This window comes from Bactrocera neohumeralis, chromosome 3 (assembly GCF_024586455.1).
Source record: "Bactrocera neohumeralis isolate Rockhampton chromosome 3, APGP_CSIRO_Bneo_wtdbg2-racon-allhic-juicebox.fasta_v2, whole genome shotgun sequence".
NCBI classification, from domain to species: Eukaryota; Metazoa; Arthropoda; class Insecta; order Diptera; family Tephritidae; genus Bactrocera; species Bactrocera neohumeralis.
The window spans coordinates 41,391,923-41,408,581 of NC_065920.1; the positions used below are offsets into that span (position 1 = coordinate 41,391,923).

Sequence of the window (16,659 nt, forward strand, 5' to 3'; positions counted from 1 at the left end):
AAGCTGAGTAGTAAATGCAACTATCACACAAAATTCAAATATCTGAACATATTTCGGCTTCTATTTGACGATCTAAGAAAAGACTTCTTCACTTCAAACATCATTACGGTCATGAACAAAATGCAGAGTCACAACAGTAACTCCAATAATTCACAATTATAAAAATGGGTATTTCGCACTCAACCTGATGAATAGTTTTAAATTTCGCAATACTGTTGTTATTACCTGGTTCAAGCAAGTTTCAAGAGCTTACCAAATGCTAAAATAACCATACCTATAACCATAAGGCTTTATATACCACCTGAAAAACAAATATGACATTGGTCACAGTGATGGCCGGAAAGTGCAAAACCGATGAGCTTGCTAGAGAGAGTATCCATGCCTCAATTTCATCCTGCTCAAGAGGCATGGATCTCGTGTGAACTCAATAAGCCTGTGTCAACACCCAGTACTTGTCTAATTCTAATTTTTTCTCAGCGTTCAAAATAAGATTCTTCGAAGTATTTATTCTTAGCAAGGCGCAGTAGTGAGATTTTGACTGGACACTCTCCAATGGGAAAACATTAGGTGGGGTTAAACCCAAAAAGCGCTTCGCCAAGTTAGGAAAGTAGTGATATTTTCCTAACCAAACATATTAAATAATCAATAAAGATACTTTTTATTACCATTTTTCTACATTTGAGAAAGTAACAGGTGATCAAATCAGTGGAACTTTCTTTTACAGATCACGCGTGTGTCGTGTCGAGCTTTTAGGTTATTTTTATTCAGTTTTGTTTGGCATTTCATCTTGGAAGACTTACGCCGGAACAACGTTTACAAGTCGTTCAACATAATTACGAATATTTAAGTTCTGTATAGAAGGTGTTTCGCGCGCTTCGCTCAATTTATGGTCAAAATAATCGGCCTACTGAGCATGATATTCGCAACACCATAACTCATCTTCTCGTACAAAATACAGCTTGTGCAAAGCCACTCGACATACACAAGCGACATCGATCCGCTCAATGGGATCTTGAAAAATTCCAAGAAGAGCCGAGGTTTTGAGTCAAATTTCGTTCAGATATGAGTCCCATTTCTGGCTCAATGAATATGTAAACCAACATAATTGCCGCATATGTGACGTAGAGCAACCTGAAGTGATCCAAGAGCCACCATCTCATTCAGAAGACCAAGTGTAGTGTAGATTATGGGCTGTTAGAATCATCGGTCCATATTTCCTCAAAAATGATGTCGGGGAGAACGTAACCATCAATAGTGACGTTATCGCGCCATTATACGCCTGAAATTGAAGCTCATGATCTCGGCGGAATTTGGTTTCAACAATCGGCACCATTTCCTACACATCGCTTCAATCAAAAGATTTAATTAGAAAACACTTCGGTGAACAGATAATTTCACGTTTTGAACCGGTCGAATGGCCACTGAATCATATGATATCACACCGTCAGACTTTTTTCTGTAGGAATATGTAATCTCTATCTCTAACTATCCCGCCTCGAAAAATGGACTCAACGGTTGAATCATCTGAGACGTAGCCGTGGCCAAGCCAAGATTTGAAAGGGATGATCTTCAAAAAAGAAATGACAAAGAATTTTCTTTCATATTATAATAAAAACTCCCCATTAAATTTGAAGTTTCTAAGTTTTTCCATTAAAAAAGTAGGAAGCCTCGAAATGGATGACCCCTTCTAAAGGTAAGCTTTTTACATGTATGTGAGACCCTGGTTTAAGCCCACGTTTGAAGTTTTCTATGAACATGACAAGTGACCCTGCACTTGTACCCACTATAATCTGAGCAATTGAGGCCCAGGAACGCACTGGCTCGTACGCCTCTCCAAATTTATCTATTAAACACTTGATTAATGATACATGGAGAATAAATTGTAGAAAATCTTTATTGAAACCAAAGATTTGAGTCTTAATTTTGTAAATCTTTCGAAGTTTGATTAGTTCTGATTGGTTCTCACTTCATATTGTTACACTTAACTCATCGCTTACTCACTCGTTTGTTGTAAGCTGTAATATACTTTTAACCGGAAACTTCGTTATTAATGTTATACGGATATAAGTACACTTTAAGTAGATTCAAGAAACCTTGATAGGCCTCTCCAGTGTGTTTTATTGACACTAAACTTGAGTGATTTCTTCACCAATAATAGAACTCCAATTAAGGCGAATCTTTCTCATTTATTATTAAAGTGAGTACTTTGTATAAATAAACAGTCAAAGCAGTTATTTATATGTTAGCTTATCTCGATGCGTGACTTCTCTCTTCTCTGATAAAAAGCACTCCTTGTGACAAACATTAACAAAGTTATATTTATCCTGTTGAATTGAATAGAAGAGAGCACATATCATTAAAGTGGTATTGCCGCTTGCTATTTTATCTCCAATTGATTGTGCCAGTCTATATAATTATGCTACTCGTACTTGTTTGTACGATTCGCCGTTCACCAAGGCTCAGTATATGGAAGACAACTGCTATACGCGTCTATTTAACTATAATTGGCTTATATACTAGCTGGGCGTCCTTTGACGGCATTTAATTAGAGAATTTGCTCGGCATTCAAAGTGACACAATAAGCGCTTTGTCCAGCAACAAGCACAGCTGATTAATTTCTATAGCAACCATTGATGAGCTGCTTATGCAACACTGGGTTCATATGCATAACGGCATCGTAGTTGTAAATACGAGTATATTAGGCTCTACACATGCAGCTAATATTATATAACTAAATACGAGGTATAAGGCATGTCTAAATATTGCAAACTATGGTGCAACGCAGGAATATAACATTACGCGCTTGTCAATACTGAAATACCTGGTTCATTGATTTGCTTTGGCCGCTGAAAGCCAAGCGATAACGATGATAACAGTAATGTGATGCACATATAACACATGGTCTATCAGCTCATGGTTCCACATTTCAATCATTTCTGGACCAATTACTAAAAATAAAACTTACCAGAGCTCAATATTGACATGAAGAGAGCGGGTTCCTAATGTTGGGTTCAAAAGAAAATAGCAGATAAGCGCGAGAGCACAATATCTAACACCTATGATAATGTTCATAGAAAATGGTATGGAAATAAAAATTTCACGTCCTAGAAAGCAAGACAATAATTAAAATGGTGAGAGCTTAGCATCCCCCTCGGGAATTTGCTATCTTGACGTGATGAGGGGCCTCAGTAGATATAATGATCCAAAGAGCGATGCTGGCGGTAGCGCAACTACCAGTAGGGCCACCCATGCCGGTAAGGTCGATGGTGAATATCGAAGCTAAAAGCAATCCACAACGTATCAGCATCTGCTACTATAAGTACGGCTGAAAGCGGATGTCTGTACTTGTATCAAGCGGTTCGCTATATAAATGTGTAAGGATGGAAAACAGTAAACCCTTCAGAAGGCAAGGGGAAACCACTGATGTATACTTCCCAGCATATCGTGTGACAATGATAATACAACCAAAACAATGGCCCTCAGTCTCCGGCAAATCGAGGGTGCTAAGAATCCCCGGAGGTAAAACAAAACAAACTTTAAACATCGGAACATGGAGCACAAGAACTTTATACGAACCTGGAAAACTAGCTAATACGATTTTAGATATGGAAAAATTAGACATCGATTTACTTGGCATAAGTGAAACATGGTGGCCATGATGCTAAAGTTATTTGCAAAACCACTGAATATTAATATTATTCAAGTCTATGCTCCAACGGCCGACTAAAGTGATGACGAAATAGAAACTTTCTATGATGAACTAGACGAACTTATGCGATTAACAAAACCATGCGAAATAAATATAACTCAAGGCGATTTTAATGCAAAAGTTGGAAGAGAAAAAGTCGAAGAATTTGCAAGCCAATACGGAAAGAAATGAGAGAGGAGATCGACTAATTCAATTTTGTCAAGAACACAAATTAATAATTTCGAACACATTATTTAGCCTGCCTCCCAGAAGACTTTATACATCGAAATCTCCATCGGACGCCTCTGATAATATAATCAGAAATCAAATAGATTACATTCTGATAAATAATTGCTTCTGTTCCTCAATAAAAAAGGTCAATCGCAACTTGCTACTGGCAAAATAATTGGATGAAAGATGACATATTAAAACTAATAAGTAAACGCCGGGAATATAAAAATAGAAACACTGACAAATGTATATAGAAAACTGAATAGAAAAATAAGGAAGATGATCCGTAATGCAAAAACAAACTGGATAAACAATGAATGCCAAGAAATTGAAAGACTACAATTTTTACATGATACCTTCCATTTACTCAAAAAATTGAAAGAAGCCGCAGGTATTCATCGTAAAAATCCGCCCTCAATCCTCATAAATGAAGACAATGACACAAATGAAAAGAAAAGTATATGGAAGAAATATACTGAAAACGTTTTTTCGTATGACAGCAGATTGAACCAGAATTTGCATCTCCATCACGGACCAACTGGTAATTATATTACGAAAGGCGAAATAGAGAGAGCTATACAATCAATGAAAAAATACAAAGCAACAGGTCCGGATGAGTTTCCAGCTGAAATTTTAAAGTTAATAAATGACAAAAATATGACTGTCTTAGTAAAGCTTTTTAACCAAGTTTATGACAATGGCCAATATCCAAAAGACTGGTTAAAATCAACATTCATACCACTACCTAAGAAAAATAATGCGAAACATTGTAGTGAGTACTTACTAATTAGTCTAATGTCACATGATCTTAAGATATTTCTAAAAGTTATTCACGCCAGAATATATAGGAAATGTGAAGAGTCAATGGGCAAGACGCAATTTGGCTTCAGAGAAGGTCTTGAAACACGCGAGGCATTGTTCTGTATACAAGTCTTGGTTCAAAACTGTAAAGATGTCCGAAAAGATGTATTTTTATGCTTTATTGATTATGAGAAAGCTTTCGACACCATTAAACACGATAAACCTATGGAAATTCTTCATTCTATGGGAATAGATGACAAAGAGATTCGTTGCATAAGAAACCTATGTATATTGGCAACAAACTGCCCATGTAAGCATCAATGGTGATATAACCGAGGAAATATCTATTTCACGAGGTGTAAGACAAGGATGCATTCTGTCACCCTTGTTATTTAACATATATTCGGAAGTAATATTTCAAGAATCGGTAGCCAGTATTGATCAAGGTGTGAAAGTGAATGGTATTTTCATAAATAACATACGCTATGCAGACAACACTACACTTATAGCCGATAGCTTGATAGGGTTACAAGAACTTGTAAACCGAGTTAACTTACGTAGTGACGAATACGAGTATGGCCTACGCATTAACATAAGCAAGATGAAGTACATGATTATTGGTAGGAAAAACATATACAATGACACACACATCATGATTAAAAATAATCCAATCGAAAGAGTTAAAAATTTCAAGTACCTTGGTTGTGAAATCAATGAAAGTTGGGATTGTTTAAAAAAAAATTAAATGTCGAATCGAATTTGCGCGAACAACTTTTCTCAAATACAAAAATATATTATGTAGCCATGACCTCAACATCACAACCAAAATACGTTTTTAAAAATGCTATGTTTGGTCAGTGCTTCTCTATGCGATGGAAACGTGGACTTTAAAAATCACAGATATGAACAAGCTAGAGTCCTTCGAGTTATGGCTTATTAGAAGAATCCTAAAAATCCCATGGACAGATCGAGTTACAAACAGTGAAGTTTTGAGAAGAGTGAACCGCAATAGAGAGGTATTAAGGACTATAAAACAAAGAAAAGCAGCCTACCTAGGACAAACTATGAGGCACTCTAAGTATGAGCTCCTACAAATAATTATCCAAGGAAAAATTGAAGGGAAACGGGGTGTCGGCCGTAAATAACTTTCATGGCTTCGAAACATTCGACAATGGACAGGAATCCAGAACGTTGGCAACTTTATAGAGTGATAGAGAGAAATATGCTGCGATAATTTATAATTTTTTATTTTTTTTATTTTTCTAATATACAATAGATATATTTAACATGTAAATATTAAATTATTATTAAGCTTATTAATATTATACATATTATTAAATGTTATATGATCACCAATATTCGAATGCGAATTGGCAAATAAAGAAGAAGAAAAGTTTAGCAATGCCCCTGCAGACGGACTTTTGCGCTGATAAAGCAAAGTTTTGACCGAAAAATCGGGTTGTTGTACTACGATTTATGTCGAGTCTATTAGCACATCTTGGAATCTAAGAACTTTTAATTTTATAAGCCAGTGTCGGTTTGTAGTACAGAAAACACATAATATTCTCATAGATCCATTAATAACCAAATCTTTTTAGCTCTTGTTAGTTGCAGTCATCAATTGATTCTTTGACAACTACAATTTGTTTGGTCAAAAGTGTTATCACTTGTCCTCTTTCCTCTTTTTTGCTGTTTTAAGTGTTATACAAGTTAAAGTGTTGGACTAGTCTCACAATTTCCAATGGTGTCACCATAGAATATTGCTGGCCAGTGCTTTGCTGCGGAGCGTGTTCTAAGGCTCTAGGAGGTTGGGTATTTGAAGCGTTTCAAATGAAAACACGCTGAAATTCTGTCCTCCTTCAACGGCATTCCTGAAAACGTAGACCCCTCCATCACACAGTTCACTTTTGGAGGTCTCTGCCCATATACCGGCGAGAAATATGTGGATGAGAACAGTCGCTTTTTATGGATGGGTCGAAATTTGAGTAAAGATTGGTATAAAGTTTTTTGTGACGATCTCTCCGTCAATCGTAGCTGCCGGATTACTGTAGTGTTTTTCAGTTTTTCTGATAGAAGTAGATGCCATTAAGATAGCTGTAGATCTACTGTTACGAAGTGCCGCTTCTTTTAAAAGAGATTTCTAGATATGCTTTCAGCAAATTTGTGCGGAACTGTTGACATATTCCAAAATTAAACACGATAAAGTTTGAGAGTTGATGGCAAGGACACTTAGTTTCTAGAAGTCGCTGTTTGCAGATTAAGATTTTAATGAGATATACTATACAAATTAATTATGTACTAAACTGTACATAAACTAAATATTAAATAAACTAAAAAATATAATTTACAAAATAATATCACAATATCTTTTTGTTAGTTTCGTTAATCATAAAAATTATTTAATTATCGTGACTTACCTTTTGAAGGAATTTCAGGCCACGCCGCGACTGTTAAAAGGCCTAATAACGAACTACAAATCCAAGGTAGTGTTATCGCGTTACTGAACTTCATTATAATTGTTTGTTGTGTTCTGCTTGCTTTACTTTATAAAACTATTCACTTTTTATGCTTCTATTTATCTAGAAAGATTTTGATAGATCACATATGTCTTGTTTGTGTTTATAACTGCTACATTTTGTAATTCGTTCACTTTCAGAAGGATTTGTATTTTTAGTAAACTGTTTAGGTCACAATTTACAGATTCTTTTTGTGTTTTCCTGAAATTAAAACGAAAATAGATTTTATATATTTAAAAATATATATATTTATAAATTCTCATTAGAATTCTTAATTATTAGGTATTATATGTATTAAAAAATGGTTTTCTTTAATAATTGAGTGTAATTAGATCCATTGGTGGTGGCTTCGGTTTGCGATCAGATGGGAGCAAATGGTGAACAATTTTCAACAATGCTTACTTGATTCTTTATAAATGGTCCAATTATACTAAGTTCATAACTCGATATAACTTATATGGCTGTTATTATATATTATTTATCTAAACCTACATATATAAAATATATACAAGTATTTACTAACATAGTATCGTTCTAGCTGCTTACCTAATTTAAACTTAAATGACTGGACTAAAATAGTGAATCAAGTACTAAGTCATAACTCACTAACTAAGACTTTTATTTACAAACAGTTCATAGAATCAATATTTCAATATTTAAGAGCTCTTTAAGAGGTCTACAACTTCTATGCCCCATTTACTTATCGACATATGGATCTACATGATGTGTTCCAAAGTAAACAGGACTTAAAAAAAAAAACAGAACAAATGGTTTTTTCGGCAAAATCAATTTATTTTATGCAAAATAGTCTCCTTCTGCTTCAATACAGCTTTTTTCCCTGTTCAAAAGCATGTCGAACGAGTGTTTTAGCTCGTTGGCCGGTATGGCCGCCAGTATGCCGGTGCAAGCCTTTTCAATGGCCTCTACGTCTGCATAATGCTTTCCTTTCATAGGCAAATGCATTTTTCCGAAAAGGAAGAAGTCGCACGGTGCCATATCAGATGAATACGGGGAGTAGTTAATGGTTACAATGTGATTTTTGGTCTTTTTGACCCTCACAGATTTTGATTGGCCCACATATTGATCGTCATTTATGTCCTCACGACCACTTTGAAAACGTTGAAACCACTCCTGCATTCTGCTACAGCATAGGCAATCATCAATATTAACTTGTTTCATCAATTGAAATGTTTCGCTAAAAGTTTTACCAATTTTAAAACAAAATTTAATGTTGGCTCTTCGTTCGAAGCTCATTTTCGCACGGATAACACAAACATACTGACACTTCCGAATCAATGAAATGTCATGAAATTCTCTCGGACAATCGATAAAGATAGCAGATTCTAACGCTCCATTCAACATATAGATGGCGCCAGGGGGCGCTGTATAATCGTTACACTTTTAAAAAATAAAATTTTTAGCTCTTGCTAAGACTCTTAGCCAACTCTGAAATCCCTGCGACTTTAACCTAGTAGCTGGAATTGTACCTCAGAGTAAACGTATACAGAGTGTTTCATCTATATCGGTATGTAGACAATAACTTTAACTTCAATTGAGTACAATTTTACCATGAATCATTACTATCGACACAGACCTAAGTAAAGGTTATGATTTACTTTGAAACTAGTAGTTCAGTTGAGGACTTAACATAATTTAAAGTGTAGAAATAGTCTTAGAATGAAAAAAATTTTAACAAGTAAGGTAGGGCTAATTTCGGGTGCGAACATTTTATAATCTTGCAACTTGCAAGAATCAAAGCAAGGGAAATACTTTAAGGTATAAAACCAATCATAAAGTCAGCCAGATGTTCAAAAATCCTGATTTTAGTTATATAGGGGCTAGACCAAGTTTTCGCTCAAATTTAACTATCGCTCTCTTATATTCATTGAGATAACTCACATATTGGTCGATATATGCGGTACAAAGTCACCCGGAAGTTCGAAAATCTTTATATTGAGTGTATGGGGACTAAGGGAAGTATTTGTCCGATTCACCCCATTTTTGACATACAGACATACCACTATAAGAGACAGATTGTCCCTTATTTTTAGTTATATATGTACATATATCATACATTTAAAAACTTTTTCGGTCAAAAGTAAACTATATATGGGGCTTGAACACTTTTTATTGGATTTAAACAATTTTTGTTCATAAGGTTGCACATACCAAAGACAATATTCGTGCAAAGATTTATACCGTTATATTAATTGCTTCTTGAGTTGAGTTGGCGTGGTTGTAGTCCGAGTTCTCCCATTTTCACACTGTGACATAAGAATGTGAAGGAGAATGCTACGTACTAAATGCTGTCGAAATCGGTCAGTCGGGTTCCGAGATATGGGATTTCCACAAAAAGTGAGCGAGTAAAATTAAATGTTTCTGGCTCTAGTCCTTATAAGATTAGTACTCAGCAAATTTAATAGTTGTAGCTTAAGTGGTTTAGGAGATATGTACATTTACGCCTACTTTTTCAAAAAATTTTGTTCACAGATGCCCCTTGCTACTGCGATCCTCCGTGCCAAGCTACACTTTTATATCTTAATTTAGTGCTTAGTTATGGCACTTTATGTGTTTTCGGTTAATGGTGATTTGTGGGCGTGGCAGTGGTCCGATTACGTCCATCTAAGAACACCAACTTTTTTTTTGTACGGAACCCACACACCTAGCTTCATCGAGATATCTCAATTTTTACTCAAGTTACAGCTTGCACGGACGGACAGACAGTCAACCGGATTTCAACTTTTCTCGCCAACCTGATCATTTATATACAAGTATATAACCTCTATCTCGTTTAGCTTTAGCTGATACGTATAGCAACTGGTTACAAGAGTATAAAAATTCATCAACTACATATCATTGCATGATGAATAAATGACTTTTGGGCCGATGTTTCCACCAAAAACAAAAACAAACCATATTTGTACTCTAATACTCGTATTAAAAAGCCGATGAAAATTAATATCAATGTACGTTGGTCACTTGTTTCAAGAAAACAACGAAATTCTGCAACAAAAAATCTTTGGACGTCCGATGACAAAAAGCGAGTCATCACAGGTACTTAATTCTAGGAGTATTCAAGTCAGTATTTCAATTTTCAGTTTTTTTCATTCGTTCAAGTTCTAAGTAAAGATTTTAACTAAAACACATATTATTTCATTTGATACCGAGGGATCACCGAAAATGACGTCGCAATGGCCGAGTTTAAAATATTGTTTTCCAAAAATTTCAGAATTTCTTTGTTAATAGTGTATGTTGTTAAACAAAAAATAATAATTTTTTATATAAAAAAAAAATTTGAAAAAAAGCTGTCTTTTATGTAACCCCTTTAAAAGGTAAGGTTCCATACTGAAACTCTTCTCACACAGTTTTGTGAGTGCTTGACTCAGTATGAGTTAACCTCACGTCAGAAATTACATCACATTTTATAGTCTTTTTCGATAAAAGAAATAAAGATTCGAATAGTATAGCATCTAATCATGCGAAATATTGACTTCAATAATGCTGATGCTCTAATTTTGATATTAAAGTGTATCTCGCTCTGGAATTGGATATATATAAATAAAATAATGAAAATCGGCGAGTCTCTTCAATGTCTTATGGCTTAACTTTGCACAGAAAACCGTTTCGATCCATTTAAATAAGTCTGGATACAAAGAGTGATAAGCTCGATGTTTCAGAGCCACACGAATTAACGCAACAAAAATCTCATGGATTAAATTTCTACTTGGGAATTGCTCCGCATACGATTAGTATCTGAAGTAGATGGTTACTAGAGATGAAAAGTGTGCCACAACGACATGCAAGAACGCAAATCGCACTGAGTCGGCGCCAATGGTGTTTAAGCTTGGACTGCTGGTCACGAATGTTTTACTATGTTTTTCGGGGGTATAGGAAGAGGATGATTATCTGTGTACTCCTCCCATATGGTCAAACTCTTTGTTTGAAGCGGTGATGTCAGCAATAGGTCTGTCTGAAGTAAGCCATAAAACAGAAGTGATCATCTTTGGCCAATAGGTATAAAATCGTCTTGCAACAGGAAACGCTTCGATAGTAACTATACAGAAGTTCCGGGGGCTTTCTAGAACTATGATCTATGCGTTTCTAGTTCTTGTTTAATTTGTTCCCAATATGGACGAGGATTTCTATGAGACTTATGAAAATCGAACGGTGCATGTTATCAATGTCGGAATATCAGCTTATTCTAACCAAGCTAAATAAAATTACATGTAAAAAGAAATAGATTTACATGTATTTGAGGAATATAATTCTTTTTACCAGATCTTACACATATTTTCATATACAAATTCAATTCATAGCGCCAACCATCCTCCGAACTAATGTGGGAAATGTTCTCAACCGGTAAAACAGTAACATTAATAAATACATTAACAATTAGAAATACCATAAAAGATAGTGCTATTCAAGCCCCAGAAATAGCCTTATTAATGACAGCCTTCAATATTCATGCTCTCCCACTTATAAACTATTCATCACTTTAAATTTGAGCTAATTTTTAAGTACAGAGTAGTGCAACAAAGAGGTGTGAACACAGAAATTTGGTCACCTCTAATCACTTGTGTGAGTAAATATTGGCCGGCGCACAACGTATAATCATCATTTGCAGCAACAGCAACAACAATAGCACCTGACATGCAATTACACATACAAACACATACATTCACTTGCTAAATTATCACACTAACTGCGAGTGCAGGCAAGCAACAATTTACAGCGCAACGTCAGAGGACTCGAGCATTCCGTACTTAGCTTTAGCCTACAATTAGGCGTTGTGGCAACTTTCGCTCTTGTGGTTTTAGTGGTGTAGTGGTGGTAATATGTAGTTAAAAAGGCATGTGTAGTCCTGCTTGCTTTCTGTTAGTTGTTACTTTTTATTTTGTTGTTGTTGTTTGCTCCTTTTCGTGCGCTATGCAGCTGTTTAAACTCACTCGGATAGCTTAGGAAACACCAGCTAATGTTGGCATAATTTGGCTTTTTGTCTGTCTGTGCGTATGCCTGGATGTTTTAACAGCTCCCCACATTGCAGCCGCCTCCTCAACTTATGCTCACGTCTAGGCCAACTTAGCTCCTCGTCACTTTCCTGTTAAATTCAATCAATTTCGAAAACATTCCGACCCTTTCAATTTCGCATATTCACGCCACAACACGCCTCAGCCGTCTTTGCCATTCTGCCGGAGTCTAAAAATAAGAATAACCAAGAAGAAGAAGAAGAAGATGGCAGCGCAGCAGACAAGCACGAGACGTGGAAAAAAGTGGCAGCTTAGTCTGTCGCATGTTTTGAATGGCTTAAGTCGTCTCTCTTCTAAATTGAGCATTTGCGTACGCCAATTTGATGTGACGCGACGACGTCGACGATGACAACGGCAAGACAATAACAACAACAGGAACATCACATTTTTGTGGACAGGCAGATAAAGTTTTCCAACATTGCGTTGTGGCACAAAGGAAGCACAGCAGACTTGTATCTTTCCCTATTTTTTCTGCATTTTTTTTGTTGTTTGGTTGTTTGTGTTGATGCGTTAAGCACTTAAGTAGGATTTACGAAAACTATTAGTGGTGTTTTTGGGTATTTCGAGCAAAGTCTGAGCGTTTACTTTGGCATATTGAGATATGTTTACTTAGCGAAATGTCGAAGATGCTGTATTGTGGTGTATGAGGTTTATAAACTTATTTTTCAATCGATTAAAGTCGGCGTGTTTATTGATATATGTATTTGAAGCATAAAATATTTATCGATGGCGAAGATTTTTTAGATAAAACCAGACGGTATTTCACTTAATAAATATTGACACTTACTCTAAGGGCAGTTTATATTTGAATAAGGGCAGACTCTCAAACGTTCAGCAAGGTCGAATAAAATATAGAACAAAACTTTAGCTTCACTTTATAATAGTTCATTACTATCTAAAGAAGTGTAAAATTATAATAGTAATGGGAATATTATCGCAAGCAATACAAGATTTGTTCATGAATAAAAAAACTATTTAAACTTAGAGATGAGCATAGGCGATAACCGCATCGCAGTTTTTCCTAATACAGCTGCAGGAATGCCAGACCGCTGGCGGCAACAGTTAAGCAGTAACCAATTCAGCTTTATCAACAAACTCAGTGGATCTAATAAACTACGTGATATTTTCCATCCCAGCTGCTCACTGTATTTTAAGTTGGAGCATTAGGAGCCGAGGAACTCAAACGCGTGAAAGCTGAGTATTCCCAAAGGAAGTATTCCACCGTCCCATCGTCCAACGCGCAGACTCTGTATTCCAATGACTTCCCTGTTCCAAGTTTCTTCACCATCTTCACTACTCCAAATGCTTTAAACTTAATGGTATAGCACAGCATAGAAGAACTACGTTCCTGGCTCCCTCCGAGCGGGCCAACCCTTTCATTCCCTTCTATTTTCATATGACTGAATGTTTTTTGCCGAGTTTCCCACTGAAAGTCTCTTTAGTGTCTCCTTCTAGGCGTAGGTGATACGGATAACATTAACTGATAGCTTTGCTAACGACTTGAAGGTTAAGTACCTTGCTGCTGTCAGCAAAAAATGTCGGCCTTCAACACTAAATTATAGTAATTATTCTTACTGTGGATTGCTGCATCATATTTTTTCGAGGTCACATTGCCAATCTAACCCGAATTCAGTAACAACATGGAGTATAATACCAGTAACGCCGAGCCTGGCTCCAATGACCTAAAACCTTGAGCTGACTGGTCTTAAACGAAAGCCTGCTGTAACTATTCCAGGAGTTTGATGTAAACCAACGTAGGAGACAGAAGATACTTGTGTAGATCCAATATAACATGGGGCCGTTGACTCTACCTTGGGCCAATTGGCTCCTCTAGTTACAAAAGTTCTGGATTCAAACAGCTTTATATGCCCAGGGTCCTTAGCTTGGTTTTTTATCTTAATTAATCTCGAGATATTTAACAGATCTCACTAGTACTTTTAAAATAGATCTCCGTGATGAGTATGAGTGTTACTTTATTGATGAAGGTGACCCAAATCAAGGGGGATACCTCTTCGCGTGGTACGTATGCCGTTCTCAATATAGCGGTATTGATGTCAATGAAAGCTGCCAAGGTTGATTTTAGTTTATCGAAATAACTTTCGATCCTATTATGGTAAGCACATCATAAGAGCGACATGAATAAATTTATCTTTGACATGCTCGAGGGGGCTAAAAACCAACTGTCAGGAGTGGGATTTGCTGTTTGATGAGATCATCACAGAACCTTTCCATACTTTTTAGTAATATAGTAAAAATGATAAACTCTTAGGTCACTTAGATTTTGGCGTATGCTATTCTATGTATTTAGTATCAAACTAACAGTTCAAATATCCTCATTTCATTTATAACAGCTCTTACTGAGATTATACTCGTATTTGCACATACCGAGGCTTTAATATCAGAAAGAATATTCGATTAATGAAATGTATTCAAATCACTATTGGTTGATGAATACCAGTTCAAAATAACTTGGCATTTCAAACTCAGATAATAAAGTATTCACACTACCAAACTACCGTCGTCATTATAACCATTTGAGTTTTGAGGGAAAGACTCTGTTTTGAAGAGTATTGTCTCAGATGGTCTCGTCTTCAGTTAGATCTATCTCGTTAGAGATGAAAAATACCGAATAGATTGAGCACTATTTTTATTTCGTATTAACACTTTTGCTCAAATTTGCTAATTTGACGGAACCGCCGATATAGAATCACTTGGACATAGCTGTCATTCAGGCTAACCGTTCAAAATCAAAATATCGATCTTGATAAAAATCTTTTTTCCTTCTTAACCTTAACTCGACTTAAAAGTTGTTACTATCAAACGAAACTTTTTCTTTTGTATGCAAACTTCGAGCAACCAGGCTTACAAAATCCAACTCGTTCGGAGAATGGGCCCAAAACGAGATTAGGAGAGGGAATCATTTCCCCATATTTCTCCAAATTTAAGGCGACTATAATATTACAGTCTGTTGGGAACGCTGTAGAGTCAAGATTAATTTTGTTTCGTGGTTTAACTGGAGGACGTAGATGTGGACGATCTCTCGGGTGGAAATTATTCGAGCCAGCCGTGGCAACCACTCGCCCGAAATCATTTTAAAAGCATAATGACAAACCGTCATTATAATGACATAACATTAAATTATAATAACTCTATTTCTACTTGAAAACTACACTTCTTGCCTAAAAATTACACCCTTTAATTAATATTGCATATGAAAATATTTTTTAAATAATTCTAGCAAACAAAAAAGTTGACAGAGCCCTAGAATTTCGATTTTTGGCAACTCTTTCACATTCGTTACAAACACGGAATAAAATTGAGGAAGTGTGGAAAATCAATCGCATCTTTGCGGTTTCTAATGAGGAGTGTCGTGCTGCAGCGGAGAGAAGACAGACTGCCTACCTCGCAACTTTGCACTCGACCACAACATGTGCCGGATGGGATAGTTACTAAGAGCTGAAGAGGAAAGCGCGTCGCATTTGTAGGCAAAAAAAAAGAAAGGCGGAAATACGTGAGTACAAAGAGTTGACAAGCTGGCCGAGAGGGACAATGCTCGAAAGTTTTACAAAAAGACGCGGCCACTAACAGAAGGATTAAGCATACTCTTGTAGAACCCACAAAGGTGATCTAGTCCCCGATGCCCAGAGCATACTTTAATTATGGAGGGAACACTTCTCCAGCCTGCTGAATGGCAGTGAAAGCATAAAAGTAGAAGGTGGTGATCGTGATTGCCTAAGCCACGACGATGGAGTAAATGTTCCATTGCCCGACCAAGAAGAAGTTCGAATGTCAATTACCCGTCTGAAGAACAACAAACAGTGGCAGAAGCCGATGGATATCTGGCCGAGCGATTCAAACACGACGTCGAAGAATTGATAAGGAGCATGCATCAGCTTCTTTATAAAATATGGTCGAATGAAAGCATGCCCAAAGATTGGAATATAAGTGTGCTCTGCCCAATCCACAAAAAGGGACACCACGAGCTCTATCGAGCGTATTATGTGAAAGATTAGAGCCCACCGTCAACAAACTGATTGGACCTTATCAGTGTGGCTTTAGAACTGGCAAATCAACAACTGACAGATATTCACCATGCCCCAGATCCTGGAAAAGACCCGTGAAAGGAGAATCGACACATACCACCTCTTCGTCGATTTCGAAGCTGCTCTTGACAGCACGAAAAGGAGCTGCCTTTATGCCGCGATGTCTGAATTTGGAATCCCCGCAAAACTAATACGGCTGTGTGAACGGGCGTTAAGCAATACCAAAAGCTCCCTCAGGATCAGGAAGGACCTCTCCGAGCTGTTCGATACCAAACGAGGTTTCAGACAAACCGCCTCCCTTTCGTGCGACTTCTTCAATCTGCCCTTGGAGAAATTAATTCGAGCTGCAGAAC

General features: G+C 36.6%; 1 protein-coding gene across 1 annotated transcript in view; it reads right to left on the bottom strand.

The window, feature by feature from the left end:
- The window catches only part of LOC126752541 (uncharacterized), a 281,963-nt gene that overhangs the window by 249,447 nt on the left and 15,857 nt on the right, over positions 1–16,659 (bottom strand). Inside the window, exon 2 of the mRNA XM_050463430.1 lies at positions 7,138–7,437. Coding sequence (XP_050319387.1) covers positions 7,138–7,231 — 94 coding nt within the window. The 5' untranslated portion in view covers positions 7,232–7,437. The remainder of the gene's footprint in view (positions 1–7,137; positions 7,438–16,659) is intronic.